Below are 24,826 nucleotides of genomic sequence, written 5' to 3'. Positions count from 1 at the left end.
ATGGGACGATAAAATAGAGTTAAGAGGTGTCCCATCTTTCCCCACCCTACTGTACATTACATTAACTTCATGAGATATCTATTTTTTATACACATCGTATCCGCTTACGAGTTACAACGAATATATATTTGTGAGTAATACTTTGTTCTTTATGGCTGCTAATTTATTAGTGACCACCGTTCACTGGGTTGAAACAACTGCCTTTAAGTGTATACGCCTATAACTGCAGCGCGAGTATAGACTTTACCACCGAGTCGGACCGCAACTTTCACTAGTAAAATCTGACTGCTAGGCTAATGTAACAATTCGCAAGCACTTAAATAGAACAGTATTTTCACTTGTTGACCAAAAATAAACCGGTCTAAACTATATATACACGAATCGATAACCACAAGGGTGTTTGAGGTGTGTTTGTATTTCTTACAATGAAGCAGGCATTCGTCGTGAAGGTGAAGGAATCTGTAAATCAAACATGGAAAGTTTTTAATGGTTATAATCTGGAAGGTGTTTTATACACCTCGTACCCGCTTACGAGTTACCACGTTTGTATATAACATTGTACCCTCGCATGACGGGGCAACGACCGTTGTTATACCACGGGTGTTGTGTCTCATACACCTCATGCCAACTTATGATTTATCACGTAATACCCAACTTTATACAACCCCTATAAATGAACACTGTGTCTAAACGACAAATGTTTCTTGCCCAAGATAACTATACCATCAAAGTTTATCAGCAAACTAATATCAAACTTACATGTTGGTGCAACTACTTGCTTGACTTTCTGCATCCACATGGGTTGCATTTGCAGTTCTTTGGGTCACAGATACATTTTCCGCCCTCTGTAAAGAAAATGAGGTTTAGTTGCTATATCTGGGCAAATGTTGGGCTATTTAAAATGTAATTGCCCACAGTCGAGTTGCTGTAGCTATTGCAGTGTGGAATTTTGGTTGGTTTGGTCATTTATATTGTACGTCACTTACCGGAGCATTTACATTTAGTGCACGGATCCATCGTATTGAGATAACAAGCGTTCAACAAACAACAATATAACCAACTCTGTAGCAAAAATAGAAACAGTTTAAACATTTTGTTTAAGAAAGTAAATTTCACAATACGCATTGAGCCACAAAATATATAAGCATATCACGCATAATATAAAGTTTAATAATTTAAAGCAAAGATAGCTCGCCCCGGTAATAAAACGACCAAAAAAAAACATCTACACCCCGCGTTGTTCAGCGTAGATACTTTTTTCGGTTGTTCTTTTGAGTGACATTTATACTTTAACGTAGCTCTCATCGTTTTAACAAAAATCAAGAAATATTTTTGCCCACAACTAATCAAAGGTGGCGATGCAATGATGCTTTCATAATTAATCCTGGCATATAAATCTAAAATAATTCGTGACTAAGGTTCGTGTTGTTTTCACAACGAAGATCCGGAAAATGTGATTCACAGCAACCACGCGTTGTGGCGTCCGGTAGCGATCGTGATGTGACGTAACAGTGATCTATATTGCAAAGCGATTTAAGATTGTGACTTTCAAATTAAAAGATTTATTTTATTTACCTCGAAAGGTAAACAAGTTTTGGGGATATTTATAAATTCTACCAACGACAGTCGTTACAACACGGGTGTTCTATTACCTCGTGCCTGCTTACGTGTTACCACGTATGTAACTTTGTGGGTGGTTGTTGGCAATTTGGACAACCCGTAAGTGACGACTGAGCAATAGTAGCTTAATGTCTTGCCAAGGACAGATCCGCCCATACTGAACCAGGTACAGGCAATCAGTTTGCCCGCCATGGTAGGATTCGAACCCAGGCACAACATGACCCTAACACTGTTACAATGAAGGTGACACGACGCTTCAATGACGACAAGCATTGCGTGACCATCCCTTGCGGTCTGTTTACGTCATAAACGTAGCGATTCGCTCGATTAGTCGCTCGTGTTCGCTTGCAACTGAGAGTATTTGTTGCAAAGTCATGGCGGATAACGTAGCTTATAACTGTACGGAGGGGGAACCTGTTCTTACTGTAAGTTGGTGAAGTATAGTTATAAATGACGTAATTGAGTGTTAACAATTTGGAATCTAGTTTTTAAAATTAAGTCGAAAAATGACGTTAGCATACCAGGAAATCTCGCGAAACAGCCAAGCTTTTAAATAAGAATTGTTTAAATATAATTTATCAATAAAGCGTGTCGTGATGAGTTAACGACTTTGGCTTTATATCTAACTTTCAACAATTCTTTATTTGAATTAAAGATACTAGATGTCGTAATTGTACTTTAATAACTGAAAATTATTTCAAAGTTTTTTATTCCAGAGAAATAGAAGGGGAGCCAATATCGAAACAACGATCACCAACGCAGGTGAGATTGGCTTGGCCGTCTTCTCATATTGTTTACAATCACCATATGCGGGTTTACTAAGCAAAACATCCGGTAGCGTAGCTATAACTAAAAACAACAAACAAGTTTCGATCACGTCCGGTTTTATACGATAGAACTAAGACTACGAATATACGTTGTTATTGCCAATATATATAGTGGGGTCGGGGAAAATGGGACACCTTTTCATTCTATTTTCTTGTCCCGTTTGGTATTAAACAAGGAACATTAAAAAAATAATTATAAAACTGTATCCTCAGCATGACTCCTATATACCTTTGTTTACTGTTTAAAATACGATCAGGATATTTGGATATTATGTGCCAGCGCCTACTATCTGTTCTAACCCAAAAGATTACTTGCAGGTTATCTTACAGTTAATTTTAAACACTTTATAAATGCAAGATAACCCTGATACTCTCTTTGCAACTAGCATACACCTTCTATTTTAAATGAAAATTCAAATTAAACTGTATACTATGTTTACATCCGAACTTTGGATAACAATGGGATAATAATGCTGTTTGTGACGTATAATAAGCCTTCTAATTTCAAACATACAGTGTAAATTATCAGGCCGTATCTCTAGTAGGCCGTGTATGTGCTAAAGGTGTTCTGTCCTCCCCGTTACCCCACCCTACTATATATTAAAACTAACGTTCTTACACCAGTGGAGTCACTTTGTATAGTGAAGCTAACTGTTTATTACGCTCGTGCGTGCTATAGCTCCGACTGGTATATTAATGAACTTTTCAGTAAAACGTTTGTGAACTTTCAATTCATCCACGACTTTTAGCTGGACTGTCAGTCATAAATCATTTTAATAAATTAACGGATGCTACCAAGCACGGTATAGTACATAAACCAATAAACTTTCTCTGGAAAACTTGGTATATACGTACAAACGTCCTATACAGGTCGTTTTTTTTATCAGGGTATACACCTGCAATACACAAGCGCTGCAATAGATTTACCACGCAGGTAATTATGTTGCCAAGGGCCGAGTCGTAATCAATTAAAACGTGGATAACATCCGCCGATATTGCTACGGGCATAATGCCATTTAGAATTGTCCCCTCCGATATAAACACTGTAGTTTTATTAGTCTGGAAGAAATCGTAAAAAGTTCGACTGACACACGGCGAGACACCAGCAGAGTTGCCGCCTATGGACATATACGCCCACAATGGTAGTAGCCTCGAACCCGTAATTCCTGGGTTAATTTATTATACGTAGTTTCGCCTGCCACGATTGCATGAGTTTAATACATATCATTTCCTGTCTTAGATGGCATACATGCACCAACAAGCAGACCTTTACCAAGCTTATCATGGAACAACATCAACGTAAAAGTTCCCCAAGCTACTCGATGCTTTGGAAGGATAAAGAAACCAGAGAAAATAATTCTCAATAATGGTAATGTTGCTTGTTATACATCCATATTATAACTCGACAATGAGCATGTGGTGTATGAACACACCATTTAATTGTGTCAGGTGTATACGAAGACACCCATGTTATAACTCGTACAGTGAGCATGAGGTGTATGAATACACCATGTGTGTCTGGTGTATAGGAAGACACCCATGTTATAACTCGTACAGTGAGCATGAGGTGTATGAATACACCATGTGTGTCTGGTGTATAGGAAGACACCCATGTTATAACTCGACAGTGCGCATGAGGTGTATGAATACACCATGTGTGTCTGGTGTATAAGAAGACGCCCATGTTATAACTCGACAGTGAGCATGAGGTGTATGAATACACCATGTGTGTCTGGTGTATAAGAAGACACCCATGTTATAACTCGACAGTGCGCATGAGGTGTATAAATACATCATTTGTGTCTGGTGTATAAGAAGACGCCCATGTTATAACTCGACAGTGAGCATGAGGTGTATGAATACACCATGTGTGTCTGGTGTATAAGAAGACACCCATGTTATAACTCCTACAGTGCGCATGAGGTGTATAAATACATCATTTGTGTCTGGTGTATAAGAAGACGCCCATGTTATAACTCGACAGTGAGCATGAGGTGTATGAATACACCATGTGTGTCTGGTGTATAAGAAGACACCCATGTTATAACTCCTACAGTGAGCATGAGGTGTATGACTACACTTTGTAAACTATGTTATAATGGATGACATCCTTGTTACAGTAAGTGGATATGCTGAACCAGGCAGGTTACTTGCCATCATAGGATCTAGTGGAGCTGGTAAATCAACTTTACTCAATATGTTGACTTGGAGGAATAAAAGTCAACTTTATATGACTGGGGATGTAGGTATCTGTTTGTGGGGTTGTTACAACTTGGTGGGTAATTTGTTTGGTTTAGATTCTTGTAAATGGTGTTTCTATGGGAGCGGATATATCAAGTATATCAGCGTATGTGGAGCAAGATGATTTGTTTATGGGGGAGCTGACAGTGAAGGAACATCTCATGTTCGCTGTGAGTAATATATCCATATATGAGTATGTAAAAGCTTTGTAAAAAACTGTGTAAAAAAATTGTAGTGTTCATTTTAAAGTATGACACTAATTCACAAAAGCTTGAAACTGTATCATATTTAATAAATTTGCCATTCCAAATGGGTCTTTTAGTAAGGCATATTGGATTTAGGTCAGAGTTGGTAAATATACTGGTATATGAACAGTGAATAACAGTTGATATCTCATAAACAATACCTGAATATTAACTGCAAATAACAAATCAGCATTAAACTGTATCAGTACCTATAGTAGCTTGGGTCCCAAATAGTTTTGGGACCCATTAATGTTTTTACTTTGTCCTTTGAAAACATTCATTATTATTATTGCTAATAATCAATATCGGCAAAAATTACTTTTGTAAACCAATGTTGTTGTGTGTACCCACTGGGAAGCGGCAACCTGAGATATCTGGTGGGGTTCATGTGGTAGCGCCCTGGGTGTTGGGGTAATGGACAAAGTGAAGCCTAAATCCTTAAGTGCAATGGAGTGCCTTGCTGTAGGATCCCATCCATATACAATATAATGAGCATATACATTGAGGTAATGGTCCAACTTCAAATTGAGGGTCCACTGACCTGCCACACCTTCATAGAATAACTTACTAAGTTTAGGATTTGAAAAATCATCATGCATCCCAACAGGCTCGACTGCAAATGTCACCTGATGTCTCCGATGAAACCAAGTCCCGACGTGTGCATGAGATCATGAAGCAATTAAGTTTGAAGCGTTGTGAAAATACTACCATAGGAACTCCTGGTACAAAAACATTGTCTGGGGGGGAGAAGAAAAGATTAAGCCTTGCTACTAAGGTGTGTTAAAACTGGTACTTAGTGCTTTTTCCAGTGGTTACTACCTACTGAGTGTTTATTGGGTGCAACAAAAAGGTCTTTAATGGTCTTGTTTGCTTCTGAAGCTGATTGCTGCATAGTTGTGAATAAAATAACAGACATGATTCAAAATATGTTAAAACAAATTTATATTGTTTTATTGAGGATGCAGGGGGTGTTAAATGTCTCCAAAATGGGTCACGTACCATAAAAGCTTGAGAAAAAGTGACATAGCTGTTATAACAGGAGTTACTATGTATGTAACTTCATAGGACATTACTATTTTGGGGGATATTTTCTATAACTATGGCTGACAATTAAGATAACCTGTAGCACTTTAATAAATATTACTAGGATTAAATCTCACTTTACGAGATGTTCAGTAAAACTTAAATTGTTGCCATTAGTTGTTGACCAATCCTTCGATCATGTTTTTTGATGAACCAACTTCGGGACTCGATTCTTACCTGGCGAGGATGATCGTTGATTCAATGAAGACGGTGGCCAAGTCAGGTGAGTTTCATCTACTTCTTTATCATCCTTTACATCCGGACACACAGGATGCACCGTTATATGCACCATCCATCAACCAAGTTCAGAAGTTTTCGAAATGTTCGATGATTTGATGATTCTTGCAATGGGACGAGTGGTTTACCATGGAGAGATACCCGGCGCGTTGCAACATTATGCTGAGTATGTTAGATAAGGTTTGATGATATCATCATTGTTATTATGACATCATTATCAGCAATGGGTTCCCATGTCCGAGGAATTATAATCCCTCTGATCATTTTATCATGGAGATCGCCATTGTTCCTGGGGAGGAAAAACAATCAAAGTGAGTACGGCATTGTGATGTCATAGCGAATGTTATTTGATCTTCGCTAACATATTCAAAGGTCTAAAATAATTCTACGTTCTGTTACTTACAGAGCAAGGACAATAAAATTAATTGAAAGTTTTGAACAAAAGAATTCTCCAAAGAAACATTCAACGGAAAATGGAGAATCTATTCTGGTATTTACACAAAGTACTATGACATCACAGTTGATTAATTGTTTTCATTGTTTCAGACAACAATTAAATCTTCTGGATCAAAGTCGCCATATAAAGTCGGTTTTGTGTCGCAATTCAACGCTTGCTTTATACGAGCTATCAAAACAACATATAGGAACGATGTGGTCAAAGCAAGATCTGTTATTAACATTGTATGTGCGGCTTATTAGGTGTAATTTAATAGAGGTCTCTGTTTATTAGTGCCACTCACATGCCCACAGTCGAATTGTTAAACCTATTGCAGTGTGTGGATAAGCAGACATGACTTTTGGTCGGTTTGGTCATTTATATTCTCATGGGTCTGAACTTACGTGACTTATCCATAGTTGCCACTCCCATGCCCGCAGTCGGGTTGTTAAAGCTATTGCAGTGTATGTGACAAGGCGGACATGACTTTTGGTTGGTTTGTAATTTATATTTTTGTGGGTGGGAACTTGAGTGACTTATTTATAGTTGCAACTCCCATGCCCACAGTTGGGTTGTTAAAGCTATTGCAGTGTGTGTGATAAGCAGACATGACTTTTGGTTGGTTTGGTAATTTATATTTTTGTGGGTGGGAACTTGAGTGACTTATTTATAGTTGCAACTCCCATGCCCACAGTTGGGTTGCTAAAGCTATTGCAGTGTGTGGATAAGCAGACATGACTTTTGGTTGGTTTGTAATTTATATTTTTGTGGGTGGGAACTTGAGTGACTTATCTATAGTTGCCACTCCCATGCCCACAGTTGGGTTGCTAAAGCAATCGCAGTGTGTGGATAAGAGCTAACACAAAAAAAATTAATCATTAACCTCTAAAACTTTTACTTGTAGCTTCAACCTATATTAATTGCGTTGGTGTTCTTCCGTCAATATGGAAAACATTACGTCAGCTCAGAAGTGAGTGACATCATCGGTCTGATCTTCATCACGACCTTAAGTTTGTCCCTTAACTTTGTGTTCGGGGTTCTTTATGTGAGTTGGGTGAATTTAATTATTATGAAAGTTTGACAATAAAGATTTTTAGACTGTGGCTGCCGATGTATCTATATAAGTAGACAGTGACACTACTATTTATCGCTTGTTTAACAATGCAAAACATGTACCTGTCTAGTACTGTTCTACTTTAAACATATACAGCCTATATAGGTTAATTTTTGAAGCCTTTAACTTAACATTACGTGACATGCAAAACATACTGTCACAAACAGGACAAGTCAACCCCATAAACATACTAACCAATGTTATTACATTTACTTATATTAAACATTTGGACCTAACTACCATTCTATCATTAATCATTATGACATCACCTACCAGTCGTTCCCGCTTGAGATCCACGTATTCAAGCGTGAATACTTCAGTGGAATGTATGGAGCTGCACCTTACTTCTTATCAAAGAACTTGGCTGAGCTACCAACCTATATCATCATACCTTTTATATATGCGACACTGCTTTACTTTATATCAGGTTAGTGTTAAATCTATAATGTATTTCTATCCTTTATTAAACTTACCCTATAATTTAAGTTTGTTATTGTTTGATTGTTTCTGTTATTATCAAAACCCCATTCTTGCAATGCAATATATACAAACCATGACTAGTTGCAAAAGTCTATTGATTTGTTTAGTTAATTCCAGAGTCCGTACATAAACAATCTGGTTAATTCAACATAAACAACTATCTTGGTACACACGTATTTGTTTACGCATATTTTAATTTCAACATTTATGTAGGTAGCCTTTCCTTATAACTGAGTTTGCTAGCGCCAGCAGGGCTGTTTCAAATTTATACCTCTAGTTCTAACCCCTTGTTCTTCCAGGTTTATTCCCAGGTTGGCAGCAATACATAAACTTCTGCCTTGTCATGATATTGCTAACCAACACCGGGATATCGTTCAGTTACCTGATCGCATGCGCAACGCCGAGCTTGAACCTCGCGATCGCAGTTGCCCCTCTTACTATTATACCTCTTGTCGTATTTGGAGGATTCCTAACCAACAATGGGTATTATTACGTCATAGAGTAAATTCTAAAACATCCTTTATAACGTGACATTGCAGAAACCTTCCAGTCTTCTTGGATTGGATAAAGTATTTGTCTTGGTTCTTTTATGCAAACGAACTGCTTAATATTAACCAATGGGAAAACGTTGGGTTTTTAGGTAAGATGTATGTCCACAGTTTTGTCTGATTTTAAATACCGACAATTGCTTCACTGCAAAAACCCACAAAGTTACATACATGGTTACTTGCAAGTGGGCACGAGCTGTATAAAACAAAGCATCCGTGTTATACCGACTGTCACCACGCGAGGAAAATAAGTTACATTCATTCAATAGTTGCCAACATTTTATTCTAACTATTGCGCCAGGTTGCCCACAATTCGCACCACCCAATGCAACCATAGTGGACACGAGACCTGGTCCTTGTTTATTCGCTAACGGACAAAGTGTAATAAGATCTTTAAACTTTAACGTGGTAAGTATAATAGGTTGGGGTAAAATGGGAAATTTCTTTCATTTCCTTTTATCATCCTTTGGCAGTAAACAACAAAGAATATTTACATAATTATATAATGGTATCGTCACAATTCTAAAGAGGAGTTGTTTTTGATTGTTAAAAACATGATTGGGAAATATGGATGCTAACGGTACCCATCTTACCCCATAGTACAGGAACCATCCACCGCAGTCGTTACAGTTGGTGTATGTCCTAGTATTCTAATGACTACCATGAAGCATGGATAAGTAGTTTAAGTTCCCACCCACGAAGATATAAACGACCAAATCAACGAAATAAACAAGTTGTCTTCTTCCCCAGGATAATTATTACCGTGACATAGGTTTGATGTTCACCCTACTGGTGGCGTTCCGAGTGTTCGCGTTCGGTTTTATGCTTCGTCGAGTTCGGGAAAGTGAAAGATGAGCTGTGTGACGTCATCATGCCGTGTTTGATCATGACGTCATAATCATAACAACGTATATTTGAAATGTAAATAAAAAAAAGACTAACTACGTCGGAAGTTTGGTTTTTAGGAACATTAACAAACTTTAGATAAAATTTGCAGCTCCATTAGTTTATTTTGTAATGTTGCTCAAGAATTTGTGATGCACCAAAGTGTAAAGTTTTGTACAAAGGTGATCTTTAGCACGAGGTAAACGCATGATCAGCGCATGTACGATGTGTGACACATGTGCAACCTGGCGTCACAATGGGATTTGTAATTTAGATTGTTGGATAAATAGTGACGTCATGATGAGAAATGTTGATTACGTCACAATCCATCAACGGGTTGGTATTCTTGTTCGAAAATAAAGCGCGACGAACGCGATGACGCGAAACCCGATAAACAGAATGAACATACAGCCCACGTTTAACGATATGTCGTTCTGTTAAAATAAAAGTGATTATTACGTAACAATGGGTAGATTTGTAGAATACAAACCGGATCAATGTCATATGACGTCATCACATCGTAACCATTGTTGAAACACGTGGCGTGGGTTTGTGACGTCATATTAGAAGAAGGACACACTGCAAGAATAGTTAAAGTTTACAATAAAACAAATGGGAAATTGTATAAACATATTGAAATGCACTAAACTGGCCTTTCGGTATAAAACGGTTAATATATTTAAAACATCAGCCATACGACAAGACATCATTGGGGTAACATTGGTATGCTAAAGTTATTAAACTGTAAGAGTCAATTTCAATATTACATGTGTCTGGCAGCAAAATAAAAAATATTAACTTGTTTCAAATATTTATACAAACCAAAATGATCCACTGCATTCCATTGGTTGTAAAGAGCAATCTCATAAGAAAAATAAAACCAGGAAATATATTTTATCCAACTCAGAAATGCGGGGGTGTTGCTGTAAATAAGTATTGGTATGTTATTTCAATGTTAACAAACTATATTACGAATGATTGAACTTATTTATCCTTGAATGGCTGGAAAACGACAGTCGTTATAACACAGGTGTTCTTTTCATAAACCTCATTCCCGCTAATTACGACTTAGCATGTGTGTAACTTATTCATCCTCGCATGGAGGGGCAATGACAATAGTTATAACACACGTGTTGTTACATACACTGTTCCCCCTTGCTTATGAGTTTGCCCTTCGGGTGAAAACGGTAATGCAATAATAAAATAAACGTTTTCAGCAGACAAGCTACTTCCAATTTTACTCCAAACTTAAAAGCATCAACAACAGAGTTAAAATTATGTTATTAACTTGTGTGCAGCGCCATAGCACTTTAACCCAGAGGTAATAGGTTCAATGCTCTTCGCTGCTACCACTGCGGGCATTTGTGTCCTTGAGAAGACCATTAGCGGGAATTGTTTTAAGCCAGTGGACACTATAATTGGTTGTCCAAACATAACGCCCGAGTTTAACGAAAGTTATTTTCCGGCCACGTAAGAATAAAGTAAATTACATTCATTTATTTAACTCACCCACTACGAAGGAAGAGTCCAGAGAACAAGAACAGCGGCATTATAACAGCAGGTGCTATAATTAAGGCCATAGCCTGGTTTGCCGTTAAACAAGATATCATGTACCCGAACGAAACACCCGTGCTGATCACCAACACCACGAATAAATAAAAGTAGAAGAAGTTTGCCGCGTGTGGGTAGAATCCAGCAAGGAAATAGACGGTCACGCACATGAATATTGGGTAGAACGCATAGACGGGCATCTCGGCCAAGTTCTTTGCAACAAAGTAAGGACCGGATGAATACATTCGGTTGGCGTGTTCACGACGAAACACCAGAAGTTCACCGGGGAAAGACTAGAAGATAAAGCTTAGATCAATGTGGGGTATGTTTGGTGGACGGTATGCTACAAAACCTAAGTTTGATTTATCTATATGAATACAGTAGGGTAGGGAAAGATGGGATACCTTTAGCACATTATATTTAAATATCCTGATCGTGTTTTAAACAATTAACAGCAGTCTATGGGAGTCTTGAAAATATAGTTTTATAATTCTTTGAATGTTCTTTATTTACTACCGAATATGAAAAGAAAACAGAACAAAAAGGTGTCCCATCTTCTCTCACTCCACCCTAAAATAGCGAAGATCAAACTAATTAAAGCAACAAAAAGAAGGAAATTAGCAGTAAAACAGTATTTGCTAAAACTGAATATAGACTCATTTTCAGGTCGGCATGACCTATATTATGCAGAACCAACTTCATTTGATTTAATTATGAGAATAGCCAACATACACAAACCATTAAACGATAATAATGCATCAGGCCTAAATCCCAGTTTCCATGGCGTGCCACACTGTAGGCCCTCACCCACATAGAATAGAATGTTGGGATAATGGACCAACTCTGACCTAAATCTCAGGTCCCATGGCATGCCTCACTGTAGGACCTCACCCATATAGAATAGAATGTACATATACATACAATGTTGGGGTAATGGGACAACTCTGGTCTGAATCCCAGTTTCCATAGCGTGCCTCACTGTAGGACCTCACCCATATAGAATAGAATGTGCATATACAATGTTGGGGTAATGGGCCAACTCTGGTCTAAACCCCACGTCCCAACGCAAACCACACCGTCCTCACCCATATAGAATGTACATATACAATGTTGGGATAATAGATCAACTTTGGACTAAATCCCAGGTCCCATTGCATGCCCCACAATAGAGCCATATAGATTACCCCACCATGGATACAACACACACGCTACTTACATTTAAAATACCAAAGGTGGCTCCAAGACTTGTGTTAAGAACAACCAGGAACAAACACCCATTGATATCTCCCACCTCAGTGGAAAGATAAGGTGCGCGGAAAGTACGAAGGTAGATTAACCCAAACACTATTCCAATGAACTGTGGATAGATAAACAATAAAATATAATAAGTGAAGATCCATTATTTTAAAAACAAAAAAAAATACATTGTAATGTACAGTATAGTGGGGTAGGATGGTACATTTAGCCATACATGGCATATACTATAGTAAGGTTGGGGTAAGATGGATACCTTTAGCACCTAATATCTAATATTTTTGTATCATGATTTTAACAATTAAAAAACTCTTTCAGAGTCATAAATATGATAACATAATATAATAACATCTTTAACAATTAAAAAACTCACTGCAGAACAAATTAGTTAAACAGAAAGTTTTCATTCGAACTTACCAAGTTTTCAAACATCTTTATTTTCAACGCTGGGTTACGTCGTGTTAGCTTGGCAGCGCGCACCAGACACGCATGGAACTGAGTCAAATACCCCGTGTTGTAGTGATTCTGTTTCACTTTGGACTTTTGTATCATCTGGAACAACATAATATAGTGGTGGCAATATGGCATGCAAGTTAGGGTGAGGGAGCAATCAAAGTTAGTAAAAACTGCCTTATCATTTGATTTAATACTTTTTTTCAATGTATGTAATTATTTTCTGTTGTTTTTGTGTTGTTTATTTAAAAAGAGATCTTAAAATTGAAAATGTTTTCAAAAGTGCAGTTTAGCATACAAAAGGCTTCTAGCAGAATCACAGTTATAACAAAGCTAATAAAGTTTTATGGAATTTCTATTCATTAAAAAAATTTTTTACTATAATTCTGGTAACTGTTTCTTTATGATTTCCAAAGTACAATTGCCAGAATATTTCTTTCGGAATTACAATAGACTCCATGGCAACAACATATACATATTAAAGTTAAGGTTAGCACACAAAGCCTTATGATCACCTCCCCCCCCCCTTCCACTCTCACCATTTCTCCTCCTCCTCTTATCTTCTCCTCCTCAAACATCCCATCCACTCTCATCTTAACTGAGGAAACTTCGTAACTTTCCGTGAGCTTTCTAATACGAGTTCTGTGTTTACAATCAAATTAAAGTTAGTTAAGCTTCGCAAGATTATCACAATTCAAATCTTCTTTGTTCATTCTATATGTATGAGATTGTACAATGATACATGCCATGAGATCTGTAGTTTAAGGCCTGTTGGCTTAAGCACTGTTTAATAATTATGCAGTTAACATTAGCTGACATCAAGGTGGTGTTGGTGTCTTTTTACGCTTGAATTAAAACTTTGTAATAATAAAATTGGTTGTGATATTATACATATTTGTTATGACATCACAATGCCGTACTCACTTTGATTGTTCTTCCTCCCCAGGAACAATGGCGATCTCCATGATGAAATGATCAGCGGGATTATAATTCCTCGGACATGGGAACCCATTGCTGATAATGATGTCATAATAACAATGATGATATCATTAAACCTTATCTAACATACTCAGCATAATGTTGCAACGCGCCAGGTATCTCTCCATGGTAAACCACTCGTCCCATTGCAAGAATCATCAAATCATCGAACATTTCGAAGACTTCTGAACTTGGTTGATGGATGGTGCATATAACGGTGCATCCTGTGTGTCCGGATGTAAAGGATGATAAAGAAGTAGATGAAACTCACCTGACTTGGCCACCGTCTTCATTGAATCAACGATCATCCTCGCCAAGTAAGAATCGAGTCCCGAAGTTGGTTCATCAAAAAACATGATCGAAGGATTGGTCAACAACTAATAGCAACAATTTAAGTTTTACTGAACATCTCGTAAAGTGAGATTTAATCCTAAATCAAGTTTACTAATGTGTTGTCCAAATTCTCAGTCAAACATTACAAAAAATTAAAAATAAATCTAAAAATATATTCACCAACAAAATAACATACATGATAACTTGTAAGCTGGCACGAGGTATATGAAACAGAACACTTGTGTTATAATGACTGTCGTTGCCCCACCATTTGAGGATAAATAAGCTTTATACGTTGTAACTTGTAAGCGGGCACGAGGTGTATGATACAGAACACCCATGTTATAATGACTGTCATTGCTCTGCCATGCGAGGATAAATAAGTTACATTCATTCAAACCATACACAGCCACCTAACCTCAGAAGCGAGGCTTAATCTTTTCATCTCCCCTCCTGATATCGTCTTAGTAATCCCTGGTTTTCCAATCATTGTATTTTCACATCGATTCAAACACATCTGGTGGATAACTTCTTGCACACGAGCGCTCTTATTTTTGTCAGAGATGGAAGCATCCATTCTTAACCTGGCCTGTAAACAATGGGTTTGAATTGGGATTGTTATGTCATAGTAAATTAAGGAGAACATAGTGATTGAGAATAAACAGTGTTGTTTATGTTGTATTAATTGTGTGTTAATTGCAACAAATGTTATTTGTGCAAAGCATATATGACTGGGTGGTTCTACATTAAAATAAATGTTGCAATTAAATTATTAAAAAATAGTGGTTGTTGTACTGTTATTTACAAAGCTTATTACATAACTCCATATATGGATATATTACTCACAGCGAACATGAGATGTTCCTTCACTGTCAGCTCCCCCATAAACAAATCATCTTGCTCCACATACGCTGATATACTTGATATATCCGCTCCCATAGAAACACCATTTACAAGAATCTAAACCAAACAAATTACCCACCAAGTTGTAACAACCCCACAAACAGATACCTACATCCCCAGTCATATAAAGTTGACTTTTATTTCTCCAAGTCAACATATTGAGTAAAGTTGATTTACCAGCTCCACTAGATCCTATGATGGCAAGTAACCTGCCTGGTTCAGCATATCCACTCACTGTAACAAGGAAGTCATCCATTATAACATAGTTTATAAAGTGTAGTACACCTTATGCTCACTGTCCAGTTATAACATGGGTATCTTCTTTAAGTTCTTATACACCAGACACATGTGGTGTATTTATACACCTCATGCTCACATGTCGAGTTATAATATGAGTGTCTTCTTATACACCAGACACACATGATGTATCAAGTATCATACACCCCATGCTCACTGTAAAATTACAACAACAAGGATGCTGGAAAACAGCCATGTTGAACAGCGTTGGGAGTCCAGCTACACCCAAACAACCACAAACACTCACCATCTTTCAAAATCTTGGTTTCACTCTTCACCACCTTTCCCCTGCAGTTTTTCACCTCTTGTGCACTGACGTTGATCTTGTTCCATCTTAACCGAACCTTAGGAGGCTGTTTCGCGATACACGCGCTTTCACCTGTGACGTAACAAGCAAAAATAACGCCACACATTTAATAGAAAGTACAGCTCGGGTATTCCCCTTCGTAATAATCACCATTGTTAAATTCAATTGAAATCTTGGCTTGTTCTGTTCCAGAATTAGTCTGTCGAATCTGAATAGACAGTTTTTTAAGTAACATTTGCAATTGTGGCGGAATTGTCTCAATACATCCCGTTGCCGGATGCTTATAAACTTATATAGTAGGTTAAAACGGTCCATATAATTGCGTTGTACTAATCTAATTACCCACACGTTCTACGTATATACCACTGGCCGCTTGTCTTTTAAACAATAAAAGGCTTTTAATTTCATTTAACAACACGAATTTCGCGGCTAAACGTAGTGACGTCATAACCCAACCAACGCGATATGATTGTGACGTAACAAAAAAACGCGACCGGAAATAAATATTCTAGAAACAACTCACCTTTGTCCGCGTTTCCTGTTCAAATGATATGTTATCTGTCATTGTTATTCTCTCTAGAACTGTAACCTTAATTACGTAACAGTAACAATATCTACGTTATAATATAGGTACAATGTCATACATGTAGTTGCATACGTGTTAGCTCATAACAAGTACGAGGTGTATAAAATAGAACACCCGTGTTATAACGACCGTCGTTGCCCCGCTATGCGAAGATAAACAAGTTACATTCGTTCAACAAAGCCAACTATGCTTGTTGTTGCAAAATAATGGCAGCGACCCTCAGAATGCACGCATGGACAAGCATGAACTATCTTGCCAGCGCCGTAATGTCTCATGTTACAACACAGCCACCGTTGGGGCCTCACGGTGGGTGAGGGGTGAGGTTACGCCTCATTGAACAACAGCTTTAGCAGTTGCAAAGTAAAGGCCATGAACATAGATACCAAAGACCTACACCTGAACATAAGGATGACATGCAAAATCGTGAAGCGTTCCATATTTAAAAAAAAGTCATGTAGATGCCTATAGGCTATATTATAATGTAAGCCGTAAGCGCGTAAGCGTAAGGTATACATGCAAAAGTTGAACCAAGAGCGTTAAATTCAAGTTTATTACGGTAATTGTTGTTTATGATACGTTATATATATGTAATATATATAGGGCCGCACACGGCGACTGTTTGTAATGCCATTCTTAGTCTAATCATATAATAGTTAATACTTCATTCAGAAAAGCAAAGAAGTACTAGTTGAAAAATCATGTCTGTTTCATTAAATATATAATCTATTGTCTGTCATATAAGATCATTGTTCGGTTAATTCCAGATCCTAATGTTACGTAATAATCAACTAAGTGCAAACTTTTACAGCAAACCTTATAAATCTGTCTAGAATAAACATCAACAATATTTCGTATTTTTACTCTCAGTTACAACACACAATGTATACACACGTCATAAACGTTACATGTGACGTAGACTGTCGCGACAAAGGATTTATTTCAAACTAGAATTACACTCAGCAGTGAAGAGTTAGGTGCATATATAAAGCAAAATAGGAACATATAGGAATTATTAAAAGCAAAAACGTTTGAAGGTACATGACAACTCTACAGCAATTTAATTAAAGATGATTTAAAAGTTCACTGTTGATTAAAATAAGCAGATACTTACAAATGATACTGCAAGATTATAACTGATTATAAATCGAGTATTATAAATTACAGCATTGCCTCACTTATACACTTTTACACAACAAATTAACCATAAAAATAACTATTTTGTCATCACAAAATAAAAACTATTTTTATTTCTTCTTCTTTTTTTCAGGATCTTTAAATGGAAAGCGAAAATCTGTTAGGGGGTAACGCTGTTCCTGGGTAGACTGTGACTGAGAATTGAGCGCCATCATCCTGTAAACTTCATTAGCGTGCTCTTGGACGTCTTTATTAAAGTCAAGCTGTTTCATCAAGCGGTCATCCACGTCAACCATGTTCGGCCTCGCACTTGGTTCCTTATCCCAACACTCTATCATAATTTTCTCGAGACATTGAACATTCTCCCATTCAACTTTATCTTCCTCAAGATTTTGCTTCAAAGCGCCAATATCTCCAAGATGCGGTCGATCCCCTTGCTTCACTTTTTCTTGGAATTCCTTTGCCGTTAACTTTCCAAGTTCAGGCATAGTGCGTGTTAGTGTAGCATGAATGCAAATTGCAAAACTGTAAACATCAGAACTTGAGTTGGATTTTGTTTTAAGAAAGGTATCAAACAATTCTGGTGCCGTATATATAGGCGTGTGGTGCAGATTTTCTTTTCCTCTTGTTCTGCCAGCCATACCAATTGTCTTTGTCCCCAACACCGAACCACCAAAATCACTGATCACTAGTTTAAGATTTTGATCCAAAAGGAAGTTTTCTGGCTTCAGGTCATGATGAACAATCCTCTTTCTCTCTTGTGCATTATGCAAAAATCTTATTCCACTTGCAGCATGCGACATGAACCTCAGTTTAAGAGAAGGCTTGATGTTTTGAATGTTCTCCATTTCAAGAAGACTTTTAAGATCACCACCTTGCATGTAGTCAATGATAATCCCACAAGACCTCGTCCATACTGTATAACCCCTCAAGCATAACACGTTGTCGTGTCTTCCAACCTCAAGCAACTTAATTTCCCTTTCCATGCTAAAAAAAACAATGAAAATTGTCACACTGGTTGTATCACTAACATTAAATGCCCCCAGTTTGATTTGTTGATTGTGAGACTGCAATTACCAAAATTTATAACACATGATATTCACTTACTTTTCCCATTCCTTCTTGGAAGACTTCATACACTTGATCGCATACATTCCAAACGACTTGTGAAACACAAGACGTACTGTTGCAAATCCACCACTTCCAAGGATGCCACGAACAGTTTCAAGTTCATCTGCTTTATACTCCCGTATCTAAAATGTAAATTCATATGACAAAAAAGGGCCAAACTTACTTTAAAATACATGAGTTTTAGTCACACACACATACTCAAAATTTAGAATCTTATTGGAAAACAAAACATTGCAAACTGGTTTCATGTAAACAGTGAAACACTCATTGAGCAATCACCTCTGTAGGAGGGAATTTTTCTTTCTCCAGCGGGTCTTCATTTTGAACCTCTGGTTTGATCTGCAACTGGAAACAAGCCTTAGAAAAGAAGCTTGTTTACACTTTATATACAACTGGTAAGAGGGCCAACCACTACATTGATTTGAAATTTTAGACAACAGTGGAATATTGATATTTAAAATGGGGTCATGTTTTTCCACTACAATGCAAAAAGTTTTAGACAAGACAAATTATACAAGTACTTTTCTTATTTTAGAATTCATTGATGATGTTTTTGAAGCTATTTCATTGCTTATTTTTGAATTGCTTCGTTTTCTGCTTCCTTTTTTGTCTCCATTGTTTGACGCTGATGCTACAGATTAAGATCAGGGTAAGCTATTATGTGAATTAAAAGTAGCAATTACCAAATGTAGATCATATTGGATACCAGTTTATGTTAATGGAAATAAGGTAGGTGGTGCATGACTGCATGAGTGTTTACTTTTTAGTGACTTAGTTGTAGCACATATGTCATATGTGCTGATATTTGCACACCAGCACACACTTATGATCAAACATGTGCTCGTATTTCTAATGACCTGAAGTGTATCGAACAGAACACTCGTATAATAACAACTATTTTTGTCCCACCATGCGAGGATAAATAAGTAACATACATGGAACTCGTAAGGCGGCACGAGGTGTTTGAAACAGAACATCCGTTTTATAACGACTATCAATGAGAGGATAAATAAATGCCATTTATTCACTTTACATCAAAAAGTAAACTTTAAAATTAGAGAATTTAAAACAGTTTGGTGAACAAAAGAGAAATTACAGCAATTACTTGTGAAAGAATTAAAATTATTGACCGTATATATATGTATATTATATAGTATCATTGGTTGATTTCAAAATAAAATCTTAAACATTTGCAACAGTTTCTGATTGACAAAGATGTTAGTAACTCAGTATTATATCAGCAAACCTTGACTTGAACTTTTCTTTTGCTCTCTCCATTGTTTCCATTTACGCTAAATCATTAACCGTGTTTTTATTGTTTACTATTTGGAACACAATAGATCACATATTAATTTTACTACAGTGAGTTCTATTATATTGGAGCCATGGCCATAAATAACTTGTGTAAAAATGATATAACATGCTAGTGTTGCTACCAGGTAAAATAAACTTTACACATACTGCTATGTGTTCTGTGAAGTTTACAGTAGATATACTAGATATAGATTTATTTACTTCACAAACAAACTCTTGTTTAAATGAAAGTTATACCACACAACACATTTATCCATATTTTAAACTTACAAATTTTACTCGTAACCTACCGATTCTTTCAGTTTTCCTTTTCCATCAACATCTGCATAAAATGAACAAACAAATATTGTTACACATACAAATGCCAACTATGATACAAACCCATAATAAGCTCGTTTATAAGGCCACAGTCAGACTCATTTGGCGAATCGCAATTCCGTATATCCCTTATCGAATTTATGTATCTGTAATTATCGTTCCTTTCGGTTTCTCTGTGTAATTTCTAAAACAAATACCAATTTATTTATGTATAACTAGCATTAGTCTAAATAAACATGCTGTAGGAAAACAACAAATCTATTTTTCTAAAGATAAAGGAACACATTAACTTCTATAAATAAAGTATGCAAATAAACAGAAATGACTAATAATGTTTTCTTACCAGGAATACACATGGTATATGATAATAATTCGTGTAAGGGTGAGTTTTGTTTGCATCACTGTCACTGTTTGGGAACGATATGGTAATTCTCCCATTCCCTGTTTCTATCCTTGTTTGACAACCTCTACAAGTTGGAGCTTTTCCCTTTTTACCTCTAACCCCGTATTCAAACCTACAAAGAATGATTCAATGTAACTTATTTAGCTTCGTATGGCAAAGATAGTGTGTTGTTTTGTGCTATATATCTCGCGCATTATACACAGAAGTTGTACGTTTTAAGATTCAATCATGTTTTGCATTTTTTTTTGTAAAATATTTATTTGGTTTAAATTAATTCAAACCATTTATTTAATATTTTAATAATATTTAATAATTAAGATGGTTAGTTATCTTTCTCACGAGCGTTGGTGGCGAAACTCTGCATCTCCTTTAGATGGACCCATGCTTGGTTTAGTTGGCTGATCTGTGAAACAACTAAATTAATGAGTAAATTTTGAATTTTCGACCAAAATTTTACGGAATTTATGTTTTATTTTGGTCTAATAAAATTAGTTTTTATTTTGTGAGAAAAATTGGGCTTTGTATATCAGAAAATTACGTAGGGTTTAATATGCCTTATTTTGGATTTACAAGATAAAATTGTTTTAAACTTTTTCTAACCATATCTTAGTTTAGCATGTATGCCATGTAATATTGAGTCTAGTTTTGACAACCTCTACAACCTCACTGTAACAGTTAATACATGATGTAGGTTCATAATAACCTTTAAAATCTCGGTGAATAAAACAAAGCTATTCGATGCTAGGGAAAAATCCCCCCTACCCTATTTGCTAACTACTAACCCCTATAACCACTAACTCCCTAACCACCAATCTCTAACACTTGCCACCAGCTTATTCTGCTATGTACCGGAAGAACCTTCTTAAGTGCCAGCTGTTCTAATAACCCTAAGCAACAAATTTGAACCCGTAAAAAAATTGAATATATTTGACTTTCCCGCCAAAATATTGCGCTAAGTAAATTAATAATTACCTTCGTGGGACTTTCCCTAACATCGACGTAACATAAACCTTGAGAATAGTTTTTTTGGTAGTTTATGTCAAAGCGTTTGTATTTTTATGTACGGCTGTATATGCTTATCAGCCATTATCTGGTCAACTCAGATCTTGTTTACCACCCAGTCCTTTAATATTCTCATATTTACATTGTTTTGTTATTATTAATAAAAAAAGAAGTTTATGTTAAAACAGTCGCAACCAACAACAGGTATTCAAGAAAGGTAAGTCCATACACCTCGTAACATAAGAACACAAATAAGCTTTTGGGCGTCTTTTTTGTTTATTAAAGTTGTTGATATTTTTATTATAATCTTTTCTCGAATTCTTTAAGCTTTGAAGTGTTTCTTGTATTGCAAATAACTCTTCAATTTTCTAATGCGGGGTTTGAATTTTTTTCATGTCTGCAACAAAAGAGTCAATTATATTTAGTCAATCCACAATATCTACAACATAAAAGTTTTAGCAATGTATATATAACTACACGAAGTTATATATACATTGGTTTTACCAATTCAAAGAGCAACCCAAACTAACAACGTCTAAACTCTAAAGAAACCCTAACCCTTATATAGTCTCTCTAATTCTTAACACTAGACCCCTTCCTCAATTTCCCTGTTTATAGATTTGAAACCGAGGAGTTTGTTAACAACATTAAACTTGCAGTATGAATGATGAACGAATGAATGACTGTATGAATGAATGTGCAGTATAGCCTACAACCAATGTTAATATACACTCATTTTAACATTGACTACAACGCACACGACACCAATAAACAGACACACAAGTCACGACTTTTACCTTTTAACTCTTGAACCCTTTCATTATGCGTGTCAACTTTTTCTGTGATTAAACAAACGACATTAATTCTGATTGTGACGCATTACCCTTCAAATTAAATTACCTTTGACGTCACGCAGCAGTTTCTCGAAGGGAGATTCTAAATATTAAATTCATTTCGTTATTCACAAAAATTATCTCCGAATTATATGATATATGACGTGTACATTACTATTATGACGCCACAGTAACAGTGAGTACTAGAATATCGATAAAATACTGCACTGACGTAACAATGAACAACAAAATATTCCACAAAACATGGTTGTAGATGAAGTTACTACACTGACGTCACAATAAATACTAGAACCGTCCAAAATCATGTTATGCATACGTCACAAAGAAGACAATAACGTCACAATTACCTGGATATATACTCATAGAGTAAATATCTTCAGTTAGACTTGGCTCAAAATCTTCATCAAATATATTTTGACTCGACAAAACGAGATGAAACAAACCAAACAAAACAAAACATAATAGTTTGCCTGCCATAGTTAATACTGGCAGAAGATACGACGTTTCAATGAAACTTTAAAACGGAAGTAATCTACAGAGAAATAACCGGCTGTTCCATTCAGTGCTTATAAGCCTCATACCATGGTAACTCAAATATGTATCCACACAATGTATTTGAATGCACGAACTGATATTACAATATTTAAAATTATTTAGAAGAAATGAAACCACACAGTATCTACAGTCTACATCATACATATTACGTCGCGTATGTATATTGTCATTAATGATAACTCGTGACGTCGTGCAGATGTTACAGTTTATATATTTCACGATATTTGTGACATCACTTCTAAAGACGTCACCAACTTGTGACGCAATGGTTGTATAACTTGGCTGTGAATGTTTCTGTAACTTTCCACTCGTCGTTTGCGGGGTTGTAACTTTCCGTGCTTCTTTCAGTGGAACCATCGAAGCCAAGCCTGCCACAAATAGAAACAACTTAATTTATTTATTTTAGCACACGGGCAGTATAGCTTTCACCATGACGTACCCACTGCAAGTACCCCACTCCCCTTAAAGGTGCTGCCGTTGTGGGCATACATGCTGGGTTCTTGGACAAGAAAATTAACGGTGATTGCTCCAACAGCGTGGTCACTAATGGATTGTCTAAACGGTTAGCCATACAGAAAAACAAACACCTACAAACTTTCATACGTGGTAACTCGAGCGAGCACGAGGTGTATGAAACATAACACCCGTGTTATAACCACTGTCATTAATTGCCCGCCATGCGAGAATGAATAAGTTACATCCAGTTATGCACCCCCTTTTACAAAACGACCCCCCAAATCAAACCCAGCACCCACACCGCTTTCTCATATATAAGGTTGACCCCGCTTACCCTCCTATAGCAAATATCTTTCCATTCACAACACACGCCCCAAACGCGCATCTGTATCGGTTCATATCGCTCACGTGACACCAAATATCTTTGCTGACGTCATACATCTCGACACTTCGCAACGTCATGTCGCGATCTGACCTTCCACCTGTGACGTAACACTAAAGTTTATTTAAACAACTAAGAAGAGAAAAATTATTTCAAGATCATTTATTATGTTCATTCAAAGCTGACAAATATAGGTTGGTGTTACGTGGTTTAAAAGGCGTTAGCTTTAAGCAATCTTTATTGTAATTTATTCTCAAACCATTATAGATTAGAACCTTTATTATTGAGTGTCTATAAACTGCCTCAGTGGGGTATAGATGGTACCACCTTGGGTGTTTGGGGTAATGGGGTAAGTCCCCTTTTACTTTAAGCAAATAAAGTATACATACCTATAACGTATATGACGTCATTAATGACGACAGCACACGGCCAGCATCGGGGTGAATGCATGGGTGCTACGTCACTCCATTCACCAACTACAGGATCATATCGTTCTACCGATGAAAGATAATGTTTACCACCGTGGCCACCGATGGCGTATAAACGACCTGCACTGTAAAAAAAGTTCAATCAAATTTCAATCAAATTCAATCAACACCAAATTTTGACGCAAAATTTTTGAATCAAGTGCTTGACGCAATTTTTTAAATCAAATTTACGTCAAAATTTCGCTCGGTTTCAGCGATTTTTTAGCATTAAAATGGGCCGATCTCAATCAAATTTTGATTTAAACTTGATTTGTATGAAAAATTCTACATATATATTTTTGGGGTGAAAAATGTTTATTTTGTGTTTTTTAATTAATTGGCACAGCATACACAAGTTATTATAAACACTGCAGATAAAGTGTTGACTTGGGAAAATTATACGCAATGAAAGACAACAAATAGGAAGGAACA

General features: G+C 36.6%; 4 protein-coding genes and 1 long non-coding RNA gene across 12 annotated transcripts in view; 1 reads left to right on the top strand and 4 right to left on the bottom strand.

Annotated features, from left to right (window-relative positions):
* Positions 1–397: 397 nt before the first annotated feature.
* LOC101242372 lies at positions 398–1,124 on the bottom strand. The gene is made up of 3 exons (XR_182137.4): positions 987–1,124; positions 760–845; positions 398–459 (listed from the first exon to the last, which is right to left on the bottom strand). It is a non-coding gene; the product is annotated as an uncharacterized LOC101242372 (long non-coding RNA).
* On the top strand, positions 1,125–9,775 carry LOC100180231 (protein white-like). Of its 3 annotated transcripts, none has more exons than XM_026836516.1 (17): positions 1,125–2,045; positions 2,337–2,382; positions 3,688–3,816; positions 4,568–4,689; positions 4,745–4,858; positions 5,541–5,708; positions 6,134–6,239; positions 6,287–6,419; positions 6,475–6,564; positions 6,659–6,743; positions 6,803–6,934; positions 7,594–7,734; positions 8,080–8,230; positions 8,583–8,766; positions 8,823–8,923; positions 9,133–9,239; positions 9,582–9,775. In XM_026836516.1, exons 1-17 carry the CDS (start codon positions 1,995–1,997, stop codon positions 9,684–9,686), a joined length of 1,965 nt encoding a protein of 654 aa, XP_026692317.1. In that variant the 5' UTR covers positions 1,125–1,994; the 3' UTR covers positions 9,687–9,775. The 3 variants fall into 3 exon arrangements, with proteins under 3 accessions (XP_026692317.1, XP_009860097.1, XP_026692318.1); XM_009861795.3 differs by having other exon boundaries at positions 6,800–6,934; XM_026836517.1 differs by lacking the exons at positions 1,125–2,045; positions 2,337–2,382 and adding an exon at positions 3,087–3,589 and having other exon boundaries at positions 6,800–6,934.
* Positions 9,776–9,784: 9 nt separating this feature from the next.
* On the bottom strand, positions 9,785–16,486 carry LOC100180189 (ABC transporter ATP-binding protein/permease wht-1-like). Of its 2 annotated transcripts, none has more exons than XM_018814034.2 (16): positions 16,316–16,486; positions 15,943–15,991; positions 15,733–15,864; positions 15,301–15,422; positions 15,132–15,245; positions 14,704–14,874; positions 14,224–14,329; positions 14,044–14,176; positions 13,899–13,988; positions 13,514–13,616; positions 12,939–13,073; positions 12,484–12,624; positions 11,226–11,560; positions 10,539–10,639; positions 10,207–10,295; positions 9,785–10,150 (listed from the first exon to the last, which is right to left on the bottom strand). In XM_018814034.2, exons 1-16 carry the CDS (start codon positions 16,355–16,357, stop codon positions 10,046–10,048), a joined length of 1,968 nt encoding a protein of 655 aa, XP_018669579.1. In that variant the 5' UTR covers positions 16,358–16,486; the 3' UTR covers positions 9,785–10,045. The 2 variants fall into 2 exon arrangements, with proteins under 2 accessions (XP_018669579.1, XP_002129437.4); XM_002129401.5 differs by having other exon boundaries at positions 15,943–16,000; positions 16,316–16,485.
* A 733-nt stretch (positions 16,487–17,219) lies between these two features.
* zf(parp)-1 (Zn-finger (NAD(+) ADP-ribosyltransferase)-1) lies at positions 17,220–21,571 on the bottom strand. Of its 4 annotated transcripts, none has more exons than XM_026836521.1 (10): positions 21,382–21,571; positions 21,018–21,081; positions 20,619–20,790; positions 20,339–20,459; positions 20,248–20,279; positions 19,890–19,935; positions 19,165–19,274; positions 18,923–19,000; positions 18,620–18,765; positions 17,220–18,499 (listed from the first exon to the last, which is right to left on the bottom strand). In XM_026836521.1, the coding sequence occupies exons 2-10, from the start codon at positions 21,059–21,061 to the stop codon at positions 17,623–17,625; spliced, it is 1,626 nt and encodes a 541-aa protein (XP_026692322.1). In that variant the 5' UTR covers positions 21,062–21,081; positions 21,382–21,571; the 3' UTR covers positions 17,220–17,622. The 4 variants fall into 4 exon arrangements, with proteins under 4 accessions (XP_026692322.1, XP_018669580.1, XP_026692323.1 ...); XM_018814035.2 differs by having other exon boundaries at positions 18,923–18,988; XM_026836522.1 differs by lacking the exon at positions 21,382–21,571 and adding an exon at positions 21,279–21,374.
* Positions 21,572–23,131: 1,560 nt separating this feature from the next.
* LOC100177879 (kelch-like protein 12) overlaps positions 23,132–24,826 on the bottom strand; it is a 6,141-nt gene continuing 4,446 nt past the window's right edge. Inside the window, exons 10-12 of one of the 2 annotated variants that reach the window (XM_026836519.1) lie at positions 24,317–24,475; positions 23,880–24,027; positions 23,132–23,457 (exon numbers count right to left, since the gene is read on the bottom strand). In XM_026836519.1, coding sequence (XP_026692320.1) covers positions 23,337–23,457; positions 23,880–24,027; positions 24,317–24,475 — 428 coding nt within the window. In that variant the 3' untranslated portion in view covers positions 23,132–23,336. Of the gene's footprint in view, positions 23,458–23,879; positions 24,041–24,316; positions 24,476–24,826 lie in introns of those variants that run through there. The other variant, XM_026836520.1, reaches the window with a different exon arrangement.

This window comes from Ciona intestinalis, chromosome 11 (assembly GCF_000224145.3).
Source record: "Ciona intestinalis chromosome 11, KH, whole genome shotgun sequence".
NCBI classification, from domain to species: Eukaryota; Metazoa; Chordata; class Ascidiacea; order Phlebobranchia; family Cionidae; genus Ciona; species Ciona intestinalis.
The sequence above is the reverse complement of the archived record's forward strand: the minus strand, read 5'-3'. Positions and strand labels throughout refer to the sequence as shown.

Coding starts and splice junctions, on each gene's coding strand:
- LOC100180231 (XM_009861795.3), top strand. CDS start 1,995: ATGGCGGATAACGTAGCTTATAACTGTACGGAGGGGGAACCTGTTCTT. Junction 4,690..4,744: donor AACTTTATATGACTGGGGAT/GTAGGTATCTGT, acceptor TGTTTGGTTTAG/ATTCTTGTAAATGGTGTTTC. Junction 8,924..9,132: donor GGAAAACGTTGGGTTTTTAG/GTAAGATGTATG, acceptor CTATTGCGCCAG/GTTGCCCACAATTCGCACCA.
- LOC100180189 (XM_002129401.5), bottom strand. CDS start 16,357: ATGACAGATAACATATCATTTGAACAGGAAACGCGGACAAAG. Junction 15,246..15,300: donor AACTTTATATGACTGGGGAT/GTAGGTATCTGT, acceptor TGTTTGGTTTAG/ATTCTTGTAAATGGTGTTTC. Junction 14,177..14,223: donor GAAGACGGTGGCCAAGTCAG/GTGAGTTTCATC, acceptor CCGGACACACAG/GATGCACCGTTATATGCACC.